The 26,221-nt window shown below is 45.7% G+C and overlaps 2 protein-coding genes across 4 annotated transcripts in view; one reads left to right on the top strand and one right to left on the bottom strand.

The window, feature by feature from the left end:
• Positions 1–2,926: 2,926 nt before the first annotated feature.
• Positions 2,927–13,393, top strand: MBD3L1 (methyl-CpG binding domain protein 3 like 1). Of its 3 annotated transcripts, none has more exons than XM_025368582.1 (3): positions 2,927–3,012; positions 10,995–11,079; positions 12,738–13,393. In XM_025368582.1, exon 3 carries the CDS (start codon positions 12,759–12,761, stop codon positions 13,359–13,361), a length of 603 nt encoding a protein of 200 aa, XP_025224367.1. In that variant the 5' UTR covers positions 2,927–3,012; positions 10,995–11,079; positions 12,738–12,758; the 3' UTR covers positions 13,362–13,393. The 3 variants fall into 3 exon arrangements, with proteins under 3 accessions (XP_025224367.1, XP_025224366.1, XP_025224368.1); XM_025368581.1 differs by having other exon boundaries at positions 2,946–3,070; XM_025368583.1 differs by lacking the exons at positions 2,927–3,012; positions 10,995–11,079 and adding an exon at positions 9,765–9,805.
• A 4,885-nt stretch (positions 13,394–18,278) lies between these two features.
• Positions 18,279–26,221, bottom strand: part of MUC16 (mucin 16, cell surface associated) — a 144,822-nt gene continuing 136,879 nt past the window's right edge. Inside the window, exons 85-88 of the mRNA XM_025367835.1 lie at positions 25,863–26,029; positions 21,878–21,919; positions 21,475–21,554; positions 18,279–18,466 (exon numbers count right to left, since the gene is read on the bottom strand). Coding sequence (XP_025223620.1) covers positions 18,371–18,466; positions 21,475–21,554; positions 21,878–21,919; positions 25,863–26,029 — 385 coding nt within the window. The 3' untranslated portion in view covers positions 18,279–18,370. The remainder of the gene's footprint in view (positions 18,467–21,474; positions 21,555–21,877; positions 21,920–25,862; positions 26,030–26,221) is intronic.

The following is a 26,221-nucleotide window of genomic DNA, read 5'->3' on the forward strand; positions in this document are numbered from 1 at the left end:
CCAAGAAAGCTTCCCTGTTCCCTCTGATCAAGTTCACTTGTGCCAAGCTCACACATCACTCCTGTCATTCATCGTTTAACATTCATCTTCCCTGTTAGAAGGTAAACTTTACGGAGGTAGGACAGGGGCCATTTCAGGTCCTCTAGGGTCCCCGTGCATCTGACCCAGGACCTGACTCATGGAGGTGACCTGGTTTGCCAAGGATTGTCCCGGTTTGAACACTGGATGTCCTGTGCCCTAGCAAATCCCTTGGTACTGAATAAATGAGGATGGTTGGTCTCCATAAACTGTGTACTCAAATAATATCTATTGCATGATAAGTAAACATTCCCTCAAGAGTGTTGCAGGAAAGCTAGAATGAAAAGGTACACACACACACACACACACACACACAATCAGTAAAAACCCCGCCATTTAATACAAGATTACTTAACATGATTCTCTGCAATATGAATCACCACATTGTTATTTCACAGAAGTTTTAAGAATCAAAGTTAATTCCTATTAGGAGGTGACATGGTTTGGTTCTGTGTCTCTCCCACCCAGCTCTCATCTCCAGTTGTAATAATCCCCACATGTCAGAGGAGGGGCCAGGAAGGAGGTGACTGAATCATGGGATTCGACTTCCTTCTTGCTGTTCTGACAGTAAGTTCTCATGAGATTTGATGGTTTAAAAGTCTGACGCTTACCTCTTCTCTCTCTCTCCTGCAGCCATGTAAGACGTGCCTTGCTTTCCCTTTGCTTTCCACCATGATTGTAAGTTTCCTGAGGCCTCCCCCGCCACGCAGAACTGTGAGTCAATTAAACTTCTTTCCTTTATACATCACCCAGTCTCAGGAAGTTATTTAAAGTAGTGTGAAAACTCTCAGGTAGTTCTTTATAGCAGTGTGAAAACGGACTAATACAGGAGGCAAGGTGCAGAGGACAATCGTTTTGGAAACCAGTGCCCTACCCTTCAATTTATAAGTTGTTGCTTAATATTCTTCCAAATGGGGAAAAAAAATCCCACTGCTCAAAACACATCTGGTTGCCAGTCAATTTAATTTTAAATTTGTTACTAATGTAAGAAAGCTCAAATCATCCTTTTTATAAATGTCCTCATATTTTGAAGTTTGGTGGAGGCTGATATGCCTTTAGAAATAAAATCGACAGCCGGGCACAGTGGCTCACGCCTGTAATCCCAGCACTTTGGGAGGTTGAGGCAGGCAGATCACTTGAGGTCAGGAGTTCAAGATCAGCCTGGCCAACATGGCAAAAATCGGTCTCTACTAAAAATACAAACAAAATTAGCTGGGCGTGGTGGTACTTGCCTGTAGTCCCAGCTACGCAGGAAACTGAGGCAGGAGAATTGCTTGAATCTGGAAGGTGGAGGTTGAAGTGAGACAAGATTGCTCCATTGCACTCCAGCCTGGGCAACAGAGTGAGACTTGGTCTCAAGAAAAAAAAAAAAAGTCAAATCAAACAGGCCTGAAGAATGTTGCTGAGTAGTCCTGCTAGTTGTTAGTGGGAAGACTTGTAACACTACATATACATGTAAAATTTTCTACATTTATACTTATATAAAATCCAGAAACTTTTAGCATTATAGCATATCAGAAAATCTGCATTTAGCTACAGTTACACATCTTTACATTATTTGTATGTCTGTTTTGTAGATACTTATTTGCATGTGACTGTATTTACTTATTTATACACATATAACCAAAAATACCTCTGTCTTTTTACCTTGAACTTTCCTTAAGATACCTTCACTCTTAGTGACTTCCACGTGGTTACAACCCCAGCACAGGAAAAGCCCGTGAGCAGTTCTTCTACACAGCAGAGCCTGCTGGAACCTTGTTGTAGGTTCCACACTGTACTCACCTGGTCACACACAAATCCACGACAGGTGGACCTTGCGGCAGGCTTCAACACGAATCTGAGCTTGAATGATGTTTTTCTCATCTGAAAAAAAAAAAAAAGAAGGCACAAATATTTCTTTCCAGGATTTGTATAGGTTGTACAGTTGTTGGACACAGCTGTTGGAAACACCATCCCATTCACTTTTTTGGGTACTCAATGATTAAACGTGTAATAAGGGCCCAGCCTGTGGGCCGGGACTGGATTTACCTGATTCCTATCTGGCCATCTGCTCCTTAAGAGGGGAGAAAGCAGCTTAACGCTGTGTGCATTTGACTTGCTCAACTTATTAGACTGGAGAGAGCTTCTATGGTGACTCCAGAGGCTTTAAAAATATATTGTCACTTAGAGGCCCTAGTAAGTGACTAAGCTGAATTTTTAACAATGTATACGGTTTATTCAGAACTGTAGGTATTTTTTTTTTAAGGCCCTAGAGCAGGGTTTCCAAACCTGGCACTACTGATAATTCCTTGTTGTGGGGGACTGTCCTGTACAACGTAGAATCTTTAAGAGCGAGCAGAGTCCCTCTTCCCCGGCCTCCACCCTCTAGGTGACAGTAGCAGCCTCCCCTCCCCACAATTTGTGACAACCACAGCCGTCTCCAGCTACAGCCAAAAGTCCCCTGGGGCGCAGAATCGCCCTGGGTGAGGGCGACTGGGGCTCTCTGAGGAGGCGACAACGGCGCGGGCCCCGATCCAGGGGCAAGCAGCAGCTTCGCGCTGACCTGCTTGCACACAGCCGGAGGCCTCATGGACAGAAACACGGCTACCGGGAGGGACGCAGGGCCCACGGCTGGCGGTGTCCGCGGCCCACGTCGCCCCCTGGACTCGGACCCGAGGCCCCGCCAGTCGCTCACCAAGCCCGGCCCCTCCCGCGGGGGCCAAAAGCGCCGACTCGCGGGGACGGAGGGACTCGCTCTCGGGTGCCCCACGCGCAGCCCCTCCCACGGCACCGCCCCGCGCTTCCGCTTCCGGTCTGGGAAGAGCCGCGCTACATGTCCGCTTCCGGCTCACACGGGCAGCCTCGCAGAGTCGAGCGTGTTGGGGGTTCGGCGCTTAGGCGGCAGGCGCGGCGGGCGGGAGCGGCGGCCGCGCACCCCAGCCTCGGGCAGAGGTGTTCTAGTTTGCTTAGTGGGCACAAAGTTGGGCCCTGGCCTGCGGCAGTAGTGTGGGCAGGGTTGGCCCTGGGGGCGGAGCCAGGCTGATTGTGGGCGGAGATTAGTTCCGGGGCGGGGCTGAAGGCGGGGAACCGGCTGCGGCCGTACCAGCCCTGGAGGGCGAGGCTGATTGAGCAGACACCAGTTCCAGGGGCGGGGCTGTGGGTGGGGCCCAGTTCTCGGGGCGGATGGTACAAGGCTTGCAGAGCTGGGGTGACTGAGCAGAGACCAGTTACAGGGGCGGAGAGCTCCATTTCCTGGGCGGGGCTGAGCGGGAACCAGGCGGTGGTGGTGCCAGCCCTGGAAAATGGGGCTGGCTGTGGGCGGAGATCAGTTCCGGGCAAGGCAGAGGGCGGGGACTAGGCTGTGGGTGTACCGGCCCTGGAGGGCAGTGCTGATTGGCAGAGATCAGTTCTGGGGCGGAGCTATGGGTGGCACCAAGCCTGGGGGCGGGGCTGGCTGTGGGCGGAGACCAGTTCTGGGGGCGGGACTGTGGGCTGCACCAGGCCTAGGGATGGGGCAGTGGGTGGAGACCAGTTCCAGGGGCAGGGATCTGGGTATGAATAAAACGGTGTCTGAAGTGGGTGGGTTGGGATAGGCCCAGGAGCCGGGATTGTGGGAGATAAGATTCAGGGGCAGGGCTTTTCTTGTATCCCTAGATTTTGATACAGTTACTTCGCCATGTGCATACAACCCGATAGAATCAGATTATATATGCACATTTGTCTTTAATTTGCTTTCCCAAGGCAGAACATAGTGATTTAACACTAAGAGTTTTGGGGAGCAGGAGAGGACTGAGTCATAGATACACATATAGGAAAACTTAAGAGTGGTACAAAGTCAGTCAAATATTCTTCCACCACTGTCTTCCAGTTCTTTTGCTCACAGGCAAACATAATTTTTATCTTTATCTTTCCAGATATAGTGTGGACATGTATGTGTGTGTATGTGTGTATGCTGTAGTCATATTCATGGAATAAATGCTATTACTCCCCCCCCTACACACACACACAAGTCACTGTTTTATACACCATGGATATGGACTGAACAAAATAGGTAAACGTACTTGCCCTCGGAGAACGTGCATTTTAGTTGTGGGGTGGGCAGGAAGAGTGAACAGTGAATGTGATAAATAGAATACATGGTATGTTGGTGTGTTAGATACTGGTAAGTGCTGGTTGGGCGTGGTGGCTCACGCCTGTAATCTCAACACTTTGGGAGGCCGAGGTGGGCGGATCACCTGAGGTCAGGAGTTCGAGACCAGCTTGGCCAACATGGTGAAACCCCGTCTCTACTAAAAATACAAAATTAGCCGGGCATGGTGGCGGATTCCTTGTAATCCCAGCTACTCGGGTGGCTGAGGCAGGAGAATCGCTTGAACTCTGGAGGTGGAGGTTGCAGTGAGCCGAGATTGCAGCCACTGCACTCCAGCCTGGGTGACAAGAGCAAGACTCCACCTCAAAAAAAAAAAAAAATAAAAACCAAAAACAAAAAAAAGATACTGGTAAGTGCAAATGGAAAAAAATGAGGGGAATGGTCTTGAGTGATCTTCCCCTTGGCCACCTCCTCTCATTCCTGAGAAGCTCAAAGCTTCAATTTTACTTTCCGCTAGACAGTGAAGACTTTCTGCTGCCCCAGTTTGCCATGCCCTTGCAGACAGGCCACCAACGACATCCTTTTCCTCTTTCAGTACACAGGGTTTACCCTGATGATGGAAGTGGGGCTGTGGGGCTGTGGTGGTCCTGGCTGGGAAGCTTCAACAGCTGCAGATGTGAGTGACTGCTCATTTTCACAGAGATCTGGCTGTGATCTGCTGTTTTTCAGAAAGTTAGGTGTGCCATGAATGGATGTCCAGGAAGATAAGCAGCTGCTGATTGGAACTGTGTGAATTTTTCAATTTAGATTAAATTGGAGGAGAATGAACATTTAATTCTTTCCATCTTTGAAAGTGGTATAGCTTTTTGTTGACGTAGTTCTTTCCTTAAGCCATGATAATTTTAATTCTAGTGAAATGTTAGGCATTCTTATTGGGGTTGTTTTTAGACATGGTACATAGCTCTTTTTTGTTTTTCTGTTTTGTTTTAAAATTATTTTGATAAGATTCCAAATTTACAGAAAAGCTGCAAGAATGGTATAAAGAACTCCTTTATATCTGTGTATTTTGTGCCTGTGTCACCAAAAGTTAACATTTTACCCTGTTTGCTTTATCATGAACTCTGTCTCTCTTTACATACCTTACAATTTTTTTTTTAACCATTTGAGAGTAAGTGACAGACATTGTGCCCATTTACCACCAAATCAGGGTGTATTTCTTAATAACAAGGACCTTTTCTTTCAGAACTACAGTAATTAGCAAAATCAGGGAATTGAACACTGCATGGGGCTGTTATCTAATAACATAATCCATATTCAGAATTGCCAATTGTCACAATAATGTTTTCCATGGCGTTTTTTCTTTCTTTTAATTTTTTAGTTTTGCGACAGAGTCTCACTCTGTTGCCCAGGTTGGAGTGCAGTGGCACCATTTTGGCTCACTGCAGCATGTGCCTCCTAGGTTCAAACAATTCTCATGCCTCAGCCTCCGGAGTAGCTGGGATTACAGGCACGTGCCTCCATGCTGGCTAATTTATTTTTTATTTTTTTGGTATTTCTAGTAGAGATGGTGTTTCACCATGTGGCTCACACATGTGTCTGAGGACCTCACAGTTCCATGTGACTAGGGAGGCCTCACAATCATGGTGGAAGGCGAAAGGCACGGTCTTATATGGTGGCGGACAAGAGAAAGCCTATGCAGGGAAACTCCCCTTTATAAAACCATCATATCTCGTGAGACTTATTCGCTATCACGGGAGCAGCATGGGAAAGACCTGTCCCCATGATTCAGTTACCTCCTGCCCGGTCCCTCCCATGACATGTGGTAATTGTGGGAGCTACAATTCAAGATGAGATTTGGGTGGGGACACAGCCACACCATATTAGATGTCCTGTATTTGGCCACATTGGAGTCCTTCTTAAACTAAACCAAAGAAGAAACAACAAAAAATCAAATAGTATTATTTGAAAATACACCTAGGAATACCTGACATAATTTAAAGACATCAAACCATTTACACATAAAAGTAAGATCTTTTACAAATTACTCTTGCATCAAAGAGGAACACTAACTTCCACTAAAGACTATTTAGAATAAGGCAATTTTTTTTTTCACGTTTCTTTGGGAGACTTTTTATAAGAAAAAAATTTTTAGGGTCAGGGGTACATGTACATGTTTGTTATACAGGTGAACTGCCTGTCATGGAGGTTTGGTATACAGATTATTTAATCACCCAGGTAGTAAGCGTAGTACCTGATAGGTAGTTTTTCGATCCTTGCCCTCCTCCCACCCTCCACCCTCAGATAGGCTTCAGTGTCTCTTGTTCCGTCTTTGTGTTAGAATAAGGAAAAAATTTGTACATGACACATAAATGTCTCTGAGAGGAGATCTGTAGCTTGGATATGCTAGTAATCCCAAAGTGATGTATTCAAATGATTTATGCTTTTAATTTAACATGGGATGTGAGAAAGAAACTAAAACCCAGGGGTCTAGTAAGAAAGAAATAGAATATAAAATCAGAATAAAATGTAGCAAAGTATTTTTTTTTTTAATTCTAGAATAAAGGTTTATTCTGAAAAAGCGGAGAATGTCCAGAAATTGACATGGACTATTTACAGAAATTTTATATAAGGGAGTGGTAACATTTAAAATCAGCCAGGAAGAAATAATTTCAATGATATTGTTTCACACACCCATCCTTTCAGAAAAAAAGTTAGATCACTACTTCCCCAAAATATCCCTAATCATTCTCAGATGGCTAAAGGAAGTTTAAGCAAAAATGGACAAGTTCAAAATTCAATATACTAGGAAAGTTCACTGTGGAAAGAATGTTCTCTTCAACAAATTGCGCTGGGACAACTAGGTGCCAATATGCAAAAGAGTGAAATTGGCCTGGGCGCGGTGGCTCACGCCTGTAACCCCAGCACTTTGGGAGGCTGAGGCGGGCAGATCATGAGGTCAAGAGATCGAGACCATCCTGGCCAACGTGGTGAAACCCCGTCTCTACTAAAAATACAAAAATTAACTGGGTGTGGTGCCGGGCACCTGTAGTCCCAGCTGCTCGGGAGGCTGAGGCAGGAGAATTGCTTGAACCCAGAAGGTGGAGTTTGCAGTGAGCCGAGATTGTGCCACTGCACTCCAGCCTGGGAACAGAGCGAGACTGTCTAAAAAAAAAAAAAAAAAAAAAAAAAGAAAAAAAAAAGAAAAAAAAGAAAGAAAGAAATTGGACCTCTGTTTCATACCGTGTACAAAAGTGAGCTCAAAATAGATCATAGAGCTACAGGTAACAGCTAAAACTATAAACTTTTTGGAGGAAAACATAGGAGTCAAACTTTACGATCTTGGGTTAGGCAATTGTTTCTTAGATATGACATCAAAAACAGGTGACAAAAGAAAAAATAGATAAATTGGACTTAACATTAAAAAACGTTGATGCTTCAAAGGACACCATCAAGAAAAAAGACAACCATGGACTGGGTGAAAACATTTACAAATGATTTATCTGATATGTGACTTGTATTCAAAATTTACAAAGCCTTGCAACTCAGCAATAAAAAGATACCCAATTAAAAGTGGACAAAGAGGTTTTTTTTTTTGTTGAGATGGAGTCTCCCTCTGTCACCCAGGCTAGAGTGTGGTGGCACCATTTTGGCTCACTGCAACCTCTGCCTCCTGGATTCAAGCGATTCTCCCGTCTCAGCCTTCCAAGTAGCTGGGACCACAGGTGCTCGCCACCACACCTGGCTAAAATTTTTGTATTTTTAGCAGAGACAGGGTTTTGCCACGTTGGCCAGGCTGGTCTTGAACTCCTGACCTCAAGTGATCTGCCCGCTTTGGTCTCCCAAAGTGCTGGGATTACAGGTGTGAGCCCCTGCACCCAGCCTGAAGAATGAACAAAGAGTTTGAATAGTCATGTCTTTTTTTTTTTTTTTTTTTTTTGAGACGGTGTCTCGCTCTGTCGCCCAGGCTGGAGTGCAGTGGCGCGATCTCAGCTCACTGCAAGCTCTGCCTCCTGGGTTCATGCCATTCTCCTGCCTCAGCCTCGCGAGTAGCTGGGACTATAGGCGCCCACCACCTCGCCCGGCTAGTTTTTTGTATTTTTTAGTAGAGACGGGGTTTCACCGTATTAGCCAGGATGGTCTCGATCTCCTGACCTTGTGATCTGCCTGCCTCGGCCCCCCAAAGTGCTGGGATTACAGGCTTGAGCCACCGCGCCCGGCCCCCTTGAATAGTCATTTCCACAAAGAAGATATACAAATGGCAAATATGTACATGAAAAGATGCTCAGCCTCTTTAATCATTAGGGAAGTTAATATCAAAACTTCCATAAAATATCACTTCACACCCATTGGGATAATTTAAAAGACAGCCAATAACAAGAGATATTAAATGTTTTGAAGGCTATGCAACTGTGCAAACAACCAAGCATGCACAGAACACAGGCTGTCTGGTGATAACTCCTAGGTAAGCCACCAATATAGCACCTCAGCCACAGATGGCATGCCACACACAATGAATTCTAAAAGTCTCTTTTAACCCATGGTAGCCAACATAATTCTCATTTGTGCATGCAATCAATGTAAAAAAATTATTGAGACATTGTCGTTGTGACTGGCTGGGGCTGGCGTTGTGGGCAGTAAAATAATTTCCCAAGACAGTCATAGGTAAAGAAAGATTTATTAGAGAAGGTATGAAGGTAGGTTGCGAGGATGCAACAGGCAGCACAGAAGAGAAGGGGCTGTTTGCAAACAGGAAGAGGTTGGAGGGAATTTTATAGGGTCGTGCTGGAGGTGGCCACGTGCATGTAAGGTGTGCAGATAAGGTCATGTTGCTGGGACTACGTGCAGACCGAGGTCTTTTGGAACAGGATGTCATACCAGTGTGTTGTTGGCAGTTAGCCATCTCTCAGAACAATTGTTCTCCCCCAGCCAGGGGCCCCTTCCTTGTTGTTGGTTACTTATTAGGACTCCACGTGAGATCTTTGAAATGATTTTTGTTTTTTTGTAGTGAGTTCCAGAAATCCAGTTTGTACTTTCCACCGATGGCACATCTCAATTTGCGAGTTGAATGTTATCAGTTGTACCTGCTCCATATTTAGATTTTTTTTTTCTTTTCTTTTCTTTTTTTTTTTTTTTGAGACAGAGTCTCGCACTGTCACCCAGGCTGGAGTGCAGTGGCGCGATCTCGGCTCACCGCAAGATCCGCGTCCCAGGTTCACGCCATTCTCCTGCCTCGGTCTTCCGAGTAGCTGGGACTATAGGTGTGCACCACCACATCCACCTGTATTAATATCATGGCTAATATTTTGTATTTTTAGTAGAGATGGGGTTTCACCGTGTTAGCCAGGATGGTCTCGATCTCCTGACCTCGTGATCTGCCTGCCTCGGTCTCCTAAAGTGCTGAGATTACAGGTGTGAGCCACCGTGCCTGGCCATGTTTAGATTTTCTAGGGTTCACAGCTGTAAAGTAAGATTCACATGTCCAGGTTGTTCCAAGCATACTTCAAAGCTTTCCACTTCAAGAGTCATGTCAGATGAATAATGAGAATTCCTTTGGAATCTAACAACAAAGGGGTCATTGTGGCGTTAGCAACAGAAGCAGCCATAGAACGGTGAAGGAAAACAGAAGTTTGGAGTGGCCTGAGGAGTTAGCTGGAGGTGAGGAGATAGGAGACATAGATATAGATGATCTTTTCTCAGTGGTTCATAGCTAAGGGGAAGGGATAGAGAGTAGTGGTGAAGGAGGGGATCCCAGGAAGTTTAGGAGAGGAGTGTCTGTGTAGCTAGGAGAAACTTGAACATGTTTAAATGTCGAAGAAGGGATTCAGTAGAAAAACAGAAGTTAAAGATATGGAGTCGCCTGTAATCCCAGCACTTTGGGAGGTTAAGGCAGGCAGATCATGAGGTCAGGAGTTCGAGGCCACTCTCGCCAACATGGCGAAACCCCATCTCTACTAAAAATACCAAAAAATTAGCTGGGCATATAGATGTGTGCCTGTAATCCCAGCTACTTGGGAGGCTGAGGCAAGATAATTGCTTGAACCCGGGCAGCAGAGGTTGCAGTGAGCCCAGATCGTCCCACTGTACTCCAGCCTGGGCTACAGAGTGGGACTCTGTCTCAGAAAAAAAAAAAAAAAAAAAAAGATGATACAAGGGTTACGTTGCAATATTGGAAGCATAAAATTAACAGGAAGAAGGAATGAGGCTCAGATCACTCTTGGTGGATAAAGGAAATATATTTATTTATTTAAGAGACAGGGTCTTGCTCTTTGGCCAAGGCTAGAGTGCAGTGGCCTGATCGCCGCTCCCTGCAACCTCGACCTTCTGGGCTCAAGCTATCCTCCTCGCTCAGCCTCTCTCGTTCAACTAGGACCTCAGACGTGTATCATCACCCCCAGCTAACTCTTTAATTTTTAGTAGAGATGGGGTTCTCCCTATGTTGCCCTGACTGGTCTCAAAACTCCCGGGTTCAAGTGGCCCTCCCACCTCAGCCTACCACAGTGCTGGGATTACATGCGTGAACCACCATGCCTGGCAGGAAATCTCTTTAAATACAATTAAAGGAAATTTGGAAACATTCGATGCTTATCAGGGATATTTGCAGATTTGGCAACTCACGTCTTTGGGAACCATCAGGTAAGTTAAGGAAAATTAAATATCTATGAGGAAAAAAGAAATCCGGAGAAAATTTTGCAACAGGTTTTGGGGAAAATCAAGGGGTAAACATAACAATGCATACACAGAAAATAAAGTTTCTATGCATGATGGATTCTTCCCAGTTGATGGAGAATATTTTGTATTTACAGTGGCACTAAGACGTCATGTCATGTGATTCTTTTTTCAGCAGTGGTCATATGACGGTGGTAGCCATGGCGTCACAGATAATAGGGACCGTCCAAGCTTGAAGTTTTACAAGGTGGATATGATAAGTGGTAAGGAATTTTGGATTAATCTAAATGAATTTTTTTTAGATAGGGTCTCATTCTGTGCTCAGGCTGGAGTGCAGCCGTGTGATCTCCGCTCACCACAGCCTCCACCTCCTGGGTTCAAGAGATTCTCCCACCTCAGCCCCCTGAGTAGCTGGGACTACAGGTGTGCACCACCATGCCCGGCTAATTTTTTTTTTTTTGGTAGGGATGGGGTTTCACCATGTTGGCCAGGCTGGTCTTGAACTCCTGGCCTCAAGTGATCCACCCACCTCGGCCTCCCAAAGTGCTGAGATTACAGGAGTGAGCCACCGTGCCTGGCCTCTAAGGGAAATATTGAGGTCACAGACTGCAGAATCCAAGAGTGCTAGGAATCAGAGGAGAGAGAGGAAGGTGAAGATACGGAGGTCTGGAGTGATTCAAATATCCAAATCATAGATACCCTGTTCCTCAAGGTGTGTTCTTCAAGAACAGGTATCTATGGTATGGGTGTTTGAATTAAAAATCCTGGAAATCAGAAATTTATAGTGAGTGAATAAGTTTTCTGGTTTATTTATTTATTTATTTATTTAGAGACAGTCTCGCTCTGTCGCCCAGACTGGAGTGCAGTGGTGCGATCTTGGCTCACTGCAACCTCCAGCTCCTGGGTTCAAGCGATTCTCCTGCCTCAGCCTCCCGAGTAGCTGGGATTACAGATGCGCACCACCACACCCAGCTAATTTTTGTATTTTTTGTACAGATGCGCACCACCATGTTGGCCAGGCTGGTCTTGAACTCCTGACCTCAAGCGATTCGCCTGCCTCGGCCTTCCAAAGTGCTGGGATTACAGGCATAAGCCGCTGTGCCGGGCCTGAATTATTTATTTTTGAGCGTGGCCGTTTGGGTTGCTGAAAATGTCTGGGGTGTGGGATTAAGGCTGGAAGAGCAGAGCAGTTGATAATTTCATTATTGACTTACAAGCTGCGGGAACTGTGCAAACCAAGAGGTCAGTTGTTAACCAGATGAATAGTCAAGTAATGCATAAGAATGACAGGATTTGGGCTGGGCATGGTGGCCCATGCCTGTAATCCCAGCACTTTGGGAGGTCGAGGTGGGAGGATCATTGAGTTCAGGAGTTCCAGACCAGCCTGGACAAGGTGGTGAAACCTCGTCTCTACAAAAACCACAATTAGCCGGGCATGGTGATGCACGCCTGTAATCCCAGCTACTCGGGAGGCTCAGGCGGGTGGATCACTTGAGCCTGGGGAGGTAAAGGCTGCAGTGAACTGTGATTGCACCGCTGCACTCCAGCCCGAGTGACGGAGTGGGACCAAAAAGAAAAGAAAACAAAACAAAACAAAAGGCAAGATTTGAGATTTAGTAAAAGACTGCCATGTGCATCATGAGAGGGAGTATCAGGACTTGAGCATTTAAGAGTGACAAGGGCAGAAAGAGAATAAAATAGTACTCAAACAAGGAGGGGGTTTGCAGGATGATGAAGGAGAGTTTTGACCTTGAACTTTCTGTGCTGACTCAAATCTGCCTGATGATGTCCCAGGAAGCAGGTCAGACCTATCTCCAGAGGGAGAGAGGAAGGATGAAAGTCCAAAACAGCTGAGATCCTTGTCCTGAGAAGACAGGCTTCATTCATCAATTTCACCCCATTTCATGATTTATTTTAATAGTGTAAGAGGAAAAGAAGCGTGATGGGCAAGAGTTCACAGAGGAAGCAACGTGACTGTGTAAACCAATGCAAATCAAAGCCTGGCTTGAACACCTCAATCCCTCTGAGAATGTCCAATTACACATTCAAGAGTCCAGTTACGAGAATTACACCCCATCCTGGCAATGAGGTCAGATACCATCAATGGGAGGAGAGCTTGGAGAAGCCTCAGCAGGTCTGCTGGCAGAAGAGACTGCAAGGACTGCAGGCTTACAGCAGCGCAGGGGAACTTTTAAGCACTTTGGATCTTGCCAATACTTTGCAAAAACTTGTCCCTAGTTACACAGGTGGATCTCTGCTGGGGGATCTTGCCGGTGGTCTGGAGCACTCCTGCCCCATGCCCCACCTTGCCTGCTCTTCAGATGTGGTGGAGATAATTCCCAGAGAGGCAGTGGGTATCTCGCAGCTCCTCTGCCAACAATTTCTGGTCACCGAGGAAGATATCAGGAAACAGGAATGGAAAGTGAAGACAGTCAGAGAGCGACTCGCAATAGCATTGATTGCGGATGGACTCGCTAATGAGGCGGAGAAAGTGAGAGGCCGAGAAGGCTGTCCTGAAAAAAGCTATGAAAAAAAGAGAAGATAGTGCAGATGAAATAAAGCATAATCCTTTATTAACATCTCTTTACAGTGTTCACAATGAGGTTTTTTTTTTTTTTTTTTTTTTTTGCTTTAAGCTCTTGAAACTTTAAAATATGCCAATACTTAAAAAAGAAAAAAAAAAATTAGGCTGGGTGAGCACCTAAGAGCACCTAAGTAAGTAAGCTCAGAACAGGGCGCAGTGGCTCATGCCTGTAATCCCAGCACTGTGGGAGGCTGAGGCGGGCGATCACTTGTGGCCAGGAGTTCAAGACCAGCCTGGCCAACATGGTGAAACCGCAGTCTCTACTAAAAATAAAAAAATTAGCTGGATGTGGTGGTGGGCACCTGTAATGCCAGCTACTTGGGAGGCTGAGGCAGGAGAATCGCTTGAACCTGGGAGGCAGAGGCTGCAGTGAGCCAAGATCGTGGCACTCCACTCCAGCCTGGGTGACAGATCGAGACTCTATTTCAAAAACAAAACAAACAAAACAAAACAAAAAAATTAAACTCCTTTGTGTGACACAGGGGACTAAAGACAGTAATTTCTTTTTCAGGTGAGAGATCGGGTTTCAGGTGGGCAGGGAAAGGAGATTTTTCTTTTTCATGTTATACTCATATTTATTTACTACGTATGTATGTATGTAGTCCAGGTTGGAGTGTGGTGGTGCCATCATAACTCACTGCAGATCAGGTATGGTGCCTCAAGCCTGTAATCTCAGCACTTTGGGAGGCTGGGATGGGCAGATTGCTTGAGATCAGGAGTTCAAGACCAGCCTGGCCAACATGGTGAAACCCTGTCTCTACAAAAAATACAAAACTTAGCTGGGTGTGGTGATATACACCTGTAGTCCCAATTATTTGGGAGGCTGAGGCAGGGGAATCGCTGGAACCCAGGAGGCCAGAGGTTGCAGTGAGCCGAGATCATGCCACTGCACTCCAGCCTGGGCAACAGAGCAAGACTCTGTCTCAAAAACAAAAAACAAAAAACAAACCCATAAAACAAAACAAACAAAAAACAAACCAGACAAACAAAAAATCACAAACAAACAAAACCTCACTGTAGTCTTGAACTCCTGGGCTCAGGTGATCCTCCTGCCTCAGCCTCCTGAGTAACTGGGACTACAGGCACATGCCATTACACTTGGCTAATTTTTTTTTTTTTTTTTTTTTTTTGAGGCGGAATCTCGCTCTGTCACCCAGGCTGGAGTGCAGTGGCCGGATCTCAGCTCACTGCAAGCTCTGCCTCCCGGATTTACGCCATTCTCCTGCCTCAGCCTCCCGAGTAGCTGGGACTACAGGCGCCCGCCACCTCGCCTGGCTATTTTTTTGTATTTTTTAGTAGAGATGGGATTTCACCATGTTAGCCAGGATGGTCTCAATCTCCTGACCTCGTGATCCATCCGTCTCGGCCTCCCAGAGTGCTGGGATTACAGGCTTGAGCCACCACGCCCGGCCTCGGCTAATTTTTTTCTATTCTTTGCAGAGACAAGGTCTCATTCTGTTGCCCAGGCTGGTCTCAAACCCCTAGACTCAAGCAATCCTCCCACCTCAGCCTCCCAATATGCTGGGATTACAGGTGTGGGCCACCATGCCTGGCCAGTATTCTATCGTTTTTAACACATCAATCTCAGAAACTGGTAAATCCATCAAACAAAAGCAAATAATGATAAAAAGCACTGGAATAATTCAATAAGCTTGATCAGCCAAGTAGACAAATAGACTTTAACTCTTAATCCCAATAAGCAGAACGATGGTGCACTGTTAGATTTCATAACACTGAAAAGTCTCTCTGTCTCTTTTCTTTTTTTGAGACAGGGGTCTTACTCTGTCCCCCTGGCGTAATCCCAGCTACTCAGGAGGCTGAGGCAGGAGAATCGCTTGAATCCGGGAGGCGGTGGTTGCAGTGAGCTGAGGGCAACAGAGTGAGACTCCATCTCAAAAAACAAAACAAAAACAAAAAAATCCCCACATTCTAGGATTCAGATGATTACCACGTGGAAGCACAGAGCAGAAAAGATGAAATTTTAAAATAATAAATTTTTAGGGAAGCTATACATAATATAGACACTGCATTCTATTTTTTTTTAGAGATGGGGTCTCTGTTGCCCAGGCTTGGAGTGCAGTGGTGCGATCATACTGCAGCCTCAACCTCCTGGGCTCGAGGGATCTTCCTGCCTCAGCCTCCCTAGTAGCTGGGACTATAGGTACATGCCACCACATCCAGCTATTTTTCCCTTTTAGTAGAGATGGGGGTCGCATTATGTTGCCAAGACTGGTCTCTAATTCCTGGCCTCAAGCAATCCTCCTGCCGTGGTCTCCCAACATGCTGGGATTACAAGTGTGAGCCACTGTGCCTGGCCCAAAGAACCATTTCTGACCCGTGTATGCCTTCTTGGTCTACTTTCCATCGTAGAGGACCTGTGAGAGGGGTAAGATGCCACCCAGGGAACACTAATCTGGAAACTCTGGTGCATTCAAGTTTCAGAGAATGAAATAATAGAAGAGAAACTTGCAACTGCCAGGGTTTCTTGGGGGCGGGGGTATGGGAATATAAAGGAACAGGATGGGTGTGATGGCTGGTATAGGAGTCAAGGGTGGGCAAGTACTGAGTGACAAAGGACGGAGACCTCACACTGAAGTGGAATGTTGATTTTCCACCATGGCAATTTCTTTTTTCTTTTCTTTTTTTTGAAATGCATTCTTGCTCTGTCACCCAGGCTGGAGTGCAGTGGTGCAATCTTAGCTCACTGCAACCTCCACCTCTCAGGTTCAAGTGCTTCTCCTGCCTCAGCCTCCCGAGTAGATGGGATTACAGGCACCCACCACCACACCCAGCTAATTTTTTGTATTTTTAGTAGAGATGAAGTTTCATCATGTTGGTCAGGCTGTTCTTGAACTCCTGACCTCAGGTGATCTGCCTGCCTTGGTCTCCCAAAGTGCTGGGATTACAGGTGTGAGTCACCATGCCCAGGCTCCACAAAGGCAATTTCTATATCAGTGAAACAAGAGGATTCCCTGAGCTCCCTTGCAGGACATGAGACAGGGGTGTGGCTCATCTGTTTGGCTGCTGGGTGCACTGAAACTCCTTATGGGATGGCGAACACACAGACAGGCAGGTGCAGGAGCCGGGGTGAGTGCCTCTGGGCTCTGGCCCCACGGCAGTGTCCAGGGGTGTGTGTGTTACGGTGTGCTCCTTTAGCCTTGCTGTCTGTAGATGGCTTAAGTGTTAACCAGCTCAGTGCCCTCTTGGTACCCAGGTCCTTGTCCAGCATCCAGGAAGAATCAGGTCACACACAGACGTGAAGGGTGAATGCGGGGTTTTATTGAATGGGGGAGGTGGCTCTCAGTGGGATGGATGGGGAGCTGGAAGGGGGATGGAGTGGGAAGATGATCTTCCCCTGGAGTTTGGCCGTCTGGTGGCTGGTCTGCTCTCCAACTGTCCCCAGCTGAACTCCTCTTGGCATTCAGATACTCCTTCTCTTCTCTCTGCTGTGTCATTCTGCCATTCCTCTGCTTGTGGAGCCGGGTGTTTGGGGTTCATACGGGTACAGGATAGGGGAGCATGGTGGGCCAAAAGGTGACAAAAGGCATGAAAACAGGAATTGCCTGTTCCCATTTAGGGCCATGGGTCTCCTGGCTTGAGGGTGGGGTCTTTGCTGGGGAACCACCCTCTTCTACCCAGTATTTCCCTGTCTCCTGTCATCAGTAATGCACTTTGGATATGTGTTCCCACCAAATCTGATGTTCACTTGTAATCCCCAGTGTTGGAGGTGGAGCCTGGAAGGAGATGCTTAGGTCATAGACATAGATCCTTCATGGTTTGATGCTGCCTTTGCAGCAGGGAGTGTGTACTTGTGAGATCTGGTTAAGTTGTGGCACCTTTGCTCCCCCCAACTCTCTCTTGCTCCTGCTCTGGCCATGTGACATGCTGGCCCTCTCTTGTGACATGCTGGCCCTCCCTTGGTCTTCACCATGATTGGAAGCTTCCTGAGACCTCCCCAGAAGCTGATCAGATGCTGGCGTCATGCTTTCTGTACAGCCCGCAGAACTGTGGGCCAATTAAACCTCTTTTCTTTAAAAATGACCCAGTCTCAGGTATTTTCTTTCTTTCTTTTCTCTCTTTTTTTTTTTTTTTTTTGAGACAGGCTCTCTCTCTGTCATCCAGGCTGGAGTGCAGTGGTGCCATCACAGTTCACTGCAGCCTCGACCTCCCAGGCTCAGTTGATCCTCCCACCTCTGCCTCCTGGGTAGATGGGACTATAGGCATGCACCACCATGCCTATTTTTAAAAATCTTTTGTAGAGACAGCATTTTGCCATGTTTCCCAGGCTGGTCTCGAACTCCTGGGCTCAAGCAACCTGCCTGCCTAGGCCTTCCATAGTGTTAAGATTACAGGCGTGAGCCACCGAGCCCGGCCAGGTACTTTTTTTTTTTTTCTTTTTTTGAGACAGAGTCTTGCTCTGTTGCCCAGGCTGGAGTACAGTGGCGTGATCTTGGCTCACTGCAACCTCCGCTTCCTGGGTTCAAGTGATTCTCGTGCCTCAGCCTCCCAAGTAGCTGGCATTACAGGCATGCACCACCATGCCTGGCTAATTATTGTATTTTTAGTAGAGACAGGGTTTCACCAAGTTGGCCAGGCTGGTCTCGAACTCCTGACCTCAAGTGATCCATCCGCCTAGGCCTCCCAAAGTGCTGGGATTACAGGCGTGAGCCACCGTTCCCGGCCAGGTATTTCTTTATCACAGTGCAAGAACAGCCTAATACAACCATTTTCACCAATTCTGGTGTTCCCAAGGGATGACATGGTGCAAAACCACAAAACACAACTGAGAGTTGCCTTCGGGACTTCACGAAGGGGGAAGATTGTTCTCTTAGTCCAACATGAACCAGTCAGGGGTCACGTAAAGGAAGGCTCAGAGACTGTGTCCGACCAATATGGTTTATTTCTGCCCCAGCCAAGCTACTTTGGACCCTGGCTGGGGAAAAGAGACCCCGGGCACCGGCAAGTTCCAGTCATTGCAGATCCTCCAGGTCTAGGTGTGACTGGTAGTAGCCTGGGCACTGTTGCCGGAAGCTGTATTCTTCCTTCTTCCGCCAGCGAGTGGTCGCCTATGAGGGTGAGGAGAAGGTGTGAGAATGGACTGGTCAGCCATCCAGGGAGGGGAGGCCACAGGGGTGAGAATATGGCCAAAGCCAGAGGCCTGATGCTTCCTCTGTCTCCCTTCATTGTTTCATTTAATTTCTCCCTCAGTTCTTTTCCTCTTTTCACCACTTTCTTTTCTTCTCTCTCCTTGTTTCACTCTCGGTTTAAAAAAATTTTTCCCCCTCCGATATCCTCTTCATTTCTCTCTCCTCTTGCCCCGAATTTCTTTATCAATATATCACATATCTACCAATTATTTTTTTTTTTTTTTTTTTTTTTTTTTTTTTTTTGAGACTGAGTCTGGCTCTGTCGCCCAGGCTGGAGTGCGGTGGCCGGATCTCAGCTCACTGCAAGCTCCGCCTCCCGGGTTCACGCCATTCTCCTGCCTCAGCCTCCCGAGTAGCTGGGACTACAGGCGCCCGCCACTTCGCCCGGCTAGTTTTTGTATTTTTTAGTAGAGACGGGGTTTCACCGTGTTAGCCAGGATGGTCTCGATCTCCTGACCTCGTGATCCGCCCGTCTCGGCCTCCCAAAGTGCTGGGATTACAGGCTTGAGCCACCGCGCCCGGCCCCAATTATTTGTTTATCTATCATCTAGCTATCAATATTTATCTATCTGTGAATCAATTATCTACCAATCAATAACTATCAATTTTCTCTCACCTGTCAATCATCTATTTATAATCTATCAATCATCTATCAATCACCTGTCATCCACCAGTCATCTATTTATCATCTACTTATCAATATCTATCAAATACCTGTTACCTATCAATTTATCTATCAATTATCTATCAAAAATCATCTATCTATCATCTACCTATCAGCTATCCACCAATCATCTATCAACTATCAATCATCTATCTCCTATCTTCTGTCTAAATATCATCTCTCTCTCATCTCATTCTCAGTCTCTTTCTCTCTGGCTTTTGGTCCTGATCTCAGCCTCTCCCTCTCTCTCCCTCCCTTCCTCCTCTACACCTGTCTGGCTTAACTGAGGCATAACTGACATAAAATAAACTGCACAGATTTAAAGTGAATGTTTTGAATAAGTTCTGATCATAACTTACTGAACTATCACCACAGTCAACATAAGGAACGTCCATCCATCGTTCCTAAAACTTTCTTCCTGGCCAGGCACGGTGGCTCACACCTGTAATCCCAGCACTTTGGGAAGCCGAGGCAGGTGGATCACCAGAGGTCAGGAGTTCGAGACCAGCCTGGCCTACATGGTAAAACCCCGTCTCTACTAAAAATACAAAAATTAGCTGGGTGTGGTGGTGTGTGTCTGTAATCCCAGCTACTTGGGAGGCTGAGGCAGGAAAAACACTTGAACCTGAGAGGCAGAGGTTGCAATGAACCAAGATCATGCCATTGTGCTCCAGCCTGGGCGACAGAGACTACGTCTCAAGAAAAAAGAAAACACACACACACACACACACACACACACACACACACACACACAACTTTCCTCCTGCTCTTTTACAGTTCCTTTTTCCCTGCCACTGCAAACAATTTTCATTCCCAGGCAACTGCTAATCTGATTCCTGTCCTTAGAGATTAGTTTGTCCGTCCTTCCTTCCTTCTTTCTTTCCTTCCTTCCTTCCTTCCTTCCTTCCTTCCTTCCTTCCTTCCTTCCTTCCCTTTCCTTTCCTTTCCTTCCTTTCCTTCCTTTCCTTCCTTTCCTTCCTTCCTTCGAACTTTTGCTCTTGTTGCCCAGGCTGGAGTACAATGGCGCAATCTCGGCTCACCACAACCTCTGCCTCCTGGGTTCAAGCGATTCTCCTGCCTCAGCCTTCCAAGTAGCTGGGGTTACAGGCATGTGCCACCAAGCCCGGCTAATTTTGTATTTTTAGTAGAGATGGGGGTCTCTCTCCATGTTGGTCAGGCTGGTCTTGAACTCTTGACCTCAGGTGATCTGCCCACCTCGGCCTCTCAAATTGCTGGGATTACAGGCGTGAGCCACTGAGCCCGGCGATTAGTTTGTATTTTCTAGAATTTGTCTATAAAGGGAATCATATGGCATGTACTTTTTTCTTTGTCTGGATTCTTTCACTAGGCATAATTATTTTGCAATTTATACATGTTGCTGTATACTTTATTAATGTATTAATAATTAATTCCTTTTCATTGCTGAATAATATTCCATTGTCAGGATATATTTGTTAATGAACATTAGGGTTGTTTTCAGAGTTTGGCTATTACAAACAAAGCTGTTATGAACATTTATTTATGTACAAGTCTTCATATAGACATATGTTTTTATTTCTCTTAAATAAACTACTAGGAGTGGGATGGTAGGGTCTTATGGTAGGTTGTGTGTAATTTTCAAAGAAATGGCCAAGCTATTTTCCACTAGCACTTTATGAGAGTTCCAGTTCTGTCACATTTTCATCAACACTTGTTATAGTCAATCTTTTCAATTTTATCCATTCTTGTGCAAAGTGGCCTCTCATTGTGCCTTCCATGTATATCTCCCTAATGACTAATGTTGTTACATTTTTCTCTTATATTCTTTTGTTTACACTCTTTGCAATCACTTTTTCACTCAATATCTTGTAATCAGCATATAGGTTGTGAAGTTTTTGAGATGTGCACAACATAGTAACTATAGTTAATAATAACGTAGATTTCAAAATTGCTAAGAGTATAGGTTGCCAATGTTCACACCACGAAGAAATAATAACTATGAGAGGTGAGGGACATATTAATTAGCTTGATTGAGTCATTCCATAATTGTACATATACCAAAGCATCACATTGTATCCCCTAAATATATGCATTCATTGTTTGTCAATTAATTAAAAATAAAATTATAGAAAGAAAATAGGAAAGCCACTGCGTGAACTGGGAGAAAATATTTGCAAAACATATATCCAGCAAAGGACTTGTGTATAGCATAGTATGGTTTTGTAATATATTAAGCAGTCTTACAACCCAATAGTAAGAAGACAAGCAACCCTTCCTTGCTCACCAGGAAGCCGCAGATCAGGCATGTGATGAGTCCCAGGAGTACTGCCAAGCAGATGAGGGTGATGGCCCAGAAGGGAAGGTCTGGGGAGACAAGGGCTGGGGTGAGCCACCTCCTGCCATGTCCTAGGGCTCCTTCTTGGACCCTATGTGGCCTGAGGATGGGCACAGCCCTGGGGAGGAGAGCTTAGTGGCTCAACACCTCAAGCCTCTGATGCCCCCAGAAAGTGGGTCCCCAGCAAGCCAGGATCCCTGCTATCCCTTCACGATGCCTCAATAGTCTTTGCCATGGGTTGGTCAACTTTGATCCTCATCCAAGACTCTGTGTGCCTGGTGCTCTTGGACAAGGCAAAGCACCCTCAGGTTACCCCCTCCCTACCCTGGGCTGGGGCTTCTTTGAGACTTACCAGAATTCCCAGTTAAGGGCTCATTTCTGTTGGGAGAATACCCTAGAAACGAAAGAAATGGAGGGTGCATGTGAGTATGTCTTATTCTTTTTTTTCTTTTGGAGATGGAGTCTTGCTCTGTTGCTCAGGCTAGATTGCAGTGGCGTGATCTTGGCTCACTGCAACCTCCACTTCCCGGGTTCAAGCAATTCTCCTGCCTCAACCTCCCAAGTAGCTGGGATTACAGGCACCTGCCAAAACGCCCGGCTAATTTTTGTATTTTTTTTTTTAGTAGTGATGGGATTTTACCATGTTAGACAGGCTGGTCTCAAACTCCTGACCTCGTGATAGCCACCCATCTCGGCCTCCCAAAGTGCTGGGATTACAGGTGTGAGCCACCATGCCTGGCCGAGTGTGTCTTATTCTGTTAAATACAATTTTACAAGCATACAAAAAAGCAGAGAGAAGAGTACAATAAATATTCATCACCTAGATTTAGTGATTTATATTTCCTCCAACTAAAACATATACATCCAATTTATGATTTATTAACATTTCAGTGAAAGTAAATATTTTTGCTGAAGTTTTAGAGTTGAGTGGACATCATGACATCTCACCCCAAATATTTCAATTTGTATCTCTAAAAAAATGAGGACATGTGGCTACATAAGCCCAAAGCCATTATCCCACTACAAGAGTGTCATAAGTTAAATTCATGCCTCTGGGCATGGTGGACCTAAATTGGGCTGGGCCCAATGGCGGTGGTGGAGAGAATGGATCATCGCAGTTGGAAACTCATGGGATCTCTCTAGGTTTATAAATTCTTACCCAAAAGCTTTTTCTTCTGCCTAAAAACACATTTAAGCTCTCCTTCACTTGGTGGTTTTATCGTCATCTTTTAGAATTCACCTTCAATGTCATTTCCTCCAGGAAGCCTTCCCTGATGACCACACCCATGTATGAATAAGTTCACATCAAATAATTTATAATTGACAACTGCTTGTTCTTGTTATTCCTCATTACAGCACAAACTCCATGAAGATAGGGATGTAAAGCCACCATCAGGCATGGGGAGAAGGGTTACTGATTCTTCTACTTCTACAACTCTGTTATAGCCAACTTCTTTTTTTTTCTCAAGATGGAGTCTTGCTCTGTCACCCAGGCTGGAGTGCAATGATGTGATCTCATCTCACTGCAACCTCCGCCTCCTGGGTTCAAGCGATTCTCCTGCCTCAGCCTCCCAAGTAGCTGGGATTACAGGTGTGCACCACCATGCCTGGCTAATTTTTTGTATTTTTAGTAGAGACAGGGTTTCACCATGTTGGCCAGGCTGGTTTTGAATTCCTGACCTCGTGATCTGCCTGCCTCAGCCTCCCAAAGTGCTGGGATTACGGGTGTGAGCCACCACGCCCAGCCTATAGTCAACTTCTTAAAGATGTGGAATACATACCAATGACTAATAAGTATATGAAAAAATGCTCAACATCACTAATAATCAGAGAAATGCAGGTTAAAACCATGATGAGATACCGCCTTACACCAGTCAGAATGGCTATTACTAAAAAGACAAAAAATAACAGATGTTGGAAAGGATGCCAGAAAAGCGAACTCTTACACAGTGTTGGTGGGAATGTAATTTAGTACAATCTCTATGAAAAACGTATGGAGATTTCTCAAAGAACTAAAAATGGAACTACCATTTGACCCAGGAATCCCACAACTGAGTATCTACACAAAGGAAAATAAATAATTGTGTCAAAAAGACACCTGCACCTGTGTGTTCATCACAGAACTATTCACCATAGCAAAGATATAGACTCAACCTAAGTGTCCATCAATGGAGGAGTGTATAAAGAAAATGTGATATCTCTTTCTCTCTCTACACACACACACACATACACACACACACACACACACATACACATACACACACACATACACACACACACACATACACACACAATGCAATTCCACTCAGGCATAAAAAAGAATGAAATAATGTCTTTTGCAGCAACATGGAAGGAAGTGAAGGTCAAACAACTCATATACAGGAAGTCAAATAGCACATGTATTTGACTAAATAATGCATAGACATGTCAGTGCTAAATAATGCATAGGCATGGACATAAAGAGTGGAATAATAGAGAGTGGAGACTTGGAAGGGTTGGGGAGTGGAGGAGAGTGGATGATGAGAAATTACTCAATGGGTACAATGTACATTATTCAGGTAATGGATACCCTAAAAGCCCAGACTTCCCCATCGAGCAATAGATCCATGCAACAAAATTGCACTTGTATCCCTTAAATATATACAAATAATAATTTTAAAAAGTAGTGTGCAATATGGAGCAGCCACAAGTGGCTTTTAAATTAAAATTAAATAAAATTAAAACTTCAGTATCTCAGTTACATTAACCACACCTCAAGCACTTAGTAATCATGCATGGCTCTGTGCTGAATGGCACAGATAGAAACATTTTCTATCACTGCAGAAAGTTCTATTGGATGGGCTGATTCAAGGCAAGGTTTGGCAAACTACAGCCCTGCTGGGTCCATGGCCTGGTTTTAGAAAGCCTGTGAGCTGACAACAATTTTTATTTTTAAAAAGCAAATTGGTAAAATAAGAAAAAGGCATGTGAAAGGCCTGTTGATTCTGAAGAATCAACAGTGCTCTCTTGCACAACAATAAATCAGAACCAAGGACAGGGCACACAGGCACTGGAAGGTCCTATCTAACACGTTGTTCACATTTGACTTGAAAAGAACCTCATATGAAATCTAGTTATTTCTTCTGTAAATATGAGTTGAGTGTTTATTATGTGCCAGGCAGAATATGGGGTTCTTGGAATATAGTGGTGAAAAAGCAGTTACTCTCTGTTATATTCCTGATACATGGTACAATGTATGTAACTATTCTTTGAATGGGTAAATTTGGATATGGAAAGTTGAGTCACCTTGAAGCCATCCCTGGAGTTGGAAAATAGGTCCATCCTACCACATAGGTTGAGGATGAGTCACATACAACTTGAAACTGGAAGCCCTATTGACCTGCTGAAGCAAGAGGATCACTTGTGGCCAGGATTTAGAGACCAGTCTGGGCAACATAGTGAGACCCACCCTCTACACAAAATTTAGAAATTAGCAAGGTGTGGTGCCACGTGCCTGTAGTCCCAGCAACTCGGGAGGCTGAGGTGGGAGGCTCGCTGGAGCCCGGGAGTTCAAGACTGCAGTGAGCTATGATTGCACCACTGCACTTCATTCTGGGTAACAGAGCGAGACCCTGCCTCTAAAAGAAAAAAACCAACACAAAAAAACCAGAGCCAGGTGCAGTGGTGCATGCCTGCCTGTAATCCCAGCACTTTGGGAGGCTGAAGCAGGTGACATGCTTGAGCTCAGGAGTTCAAGACCAGCCTGGGCAACATCGCCAAACCCCATCTTTAGAAAAAATACAAAAATTATCCGGGGATGGTGGCACATGGCTATAGTCCCAGCTATCTGGGAGGCTGAGATGGGTGGATTGCTTGAGCCCAGGGGTTGAGGCTGCAGTGAGCTGAGATCATGTCACTGCACTCCAGCCTAGGTGACAGAGTGAGACCCTCTCTCAAAAGCAAACAAACAAATAAACCACACAACAACAACAACTAATCAGGGTAATTGTTTCACACTGCAGCTGCCTGGGGGTGGAGGAGCAATACCATCTAGGGCAGGCAAGAAGGGAACCAAAAACCAAGTGACTTGCTAAGTACAGAGATAAGAAGTCCAGAGAGGAGATGTGACTAGCCTGAGGTCACAGAGCCGGCCAGAAGAGGGCAAATGCCTCCCGTATCCCTCGGGCATCCTTTTCTTTCCTCCAATGATGGGTCACGCCTAGGAGAACTAAGCCACTTTCTCCCAGTCTGAGAAAGTTCGATGATGAATCATCCCCAAGCCTTCAGATTCCCAGGGAAGGTCCCAGGTGAGGAAGTGGGAGTTGCCACCCCAGCCCCAAAGGCCCAGGGAGCTTTACCATCCACAAGGACACTGCTCCTGTCCAGGGTGAAGTTCTGCAGCTGGCTACCATTCCGGGTCATCCGCAGGAATTCCTCATAGATGGCAACTCTGTCTACTCTCCGAGCCAGTGGCGAGAAGTTACACAGGGAATCCACCCCCGTGTGGTGGCTGTTGGGGACAGACCTGGAAGGGGACAAGGGATAAGGAAAGAGATCTGCAATTTTATCATGATTCTAGGCTTTCTCCTTCTAGAGTCTTCTTGTAAGAACTTTCTGCAATGATGTAAACATTCTATGTCAGTCAGGCACAGTGGCTCACGCCTGTAATCCCAAAACTTTGGGAGGCTCAGGCAGGTGGATCATGAGGTCAGGAGAT

This window comes from Theropithecus gelada, chromosome 19 (genome assembly GCF_003255815.1).
Source record: "Theropithecus gelada isolate Dixy chromosome 19, Tgel_1.0, whole genome shotgun sequence".
NCBI classification, from domain to species: Eukaryota; Metazoa; Chordata; class Mammalia; order Primates; family Cercopithecidae; genus Theropithecus; species Theropithecus gelada.

What these genes read in the sequence shown, in the direction of transcription:
- MBD3L1 (XM_025368582.1), top strand. Translation starts at nt 12,759, where the DNA reads ATGGGCAAGAGTTCACAGAGGAAGCAACGTGACTGTGTAAACCAATGC.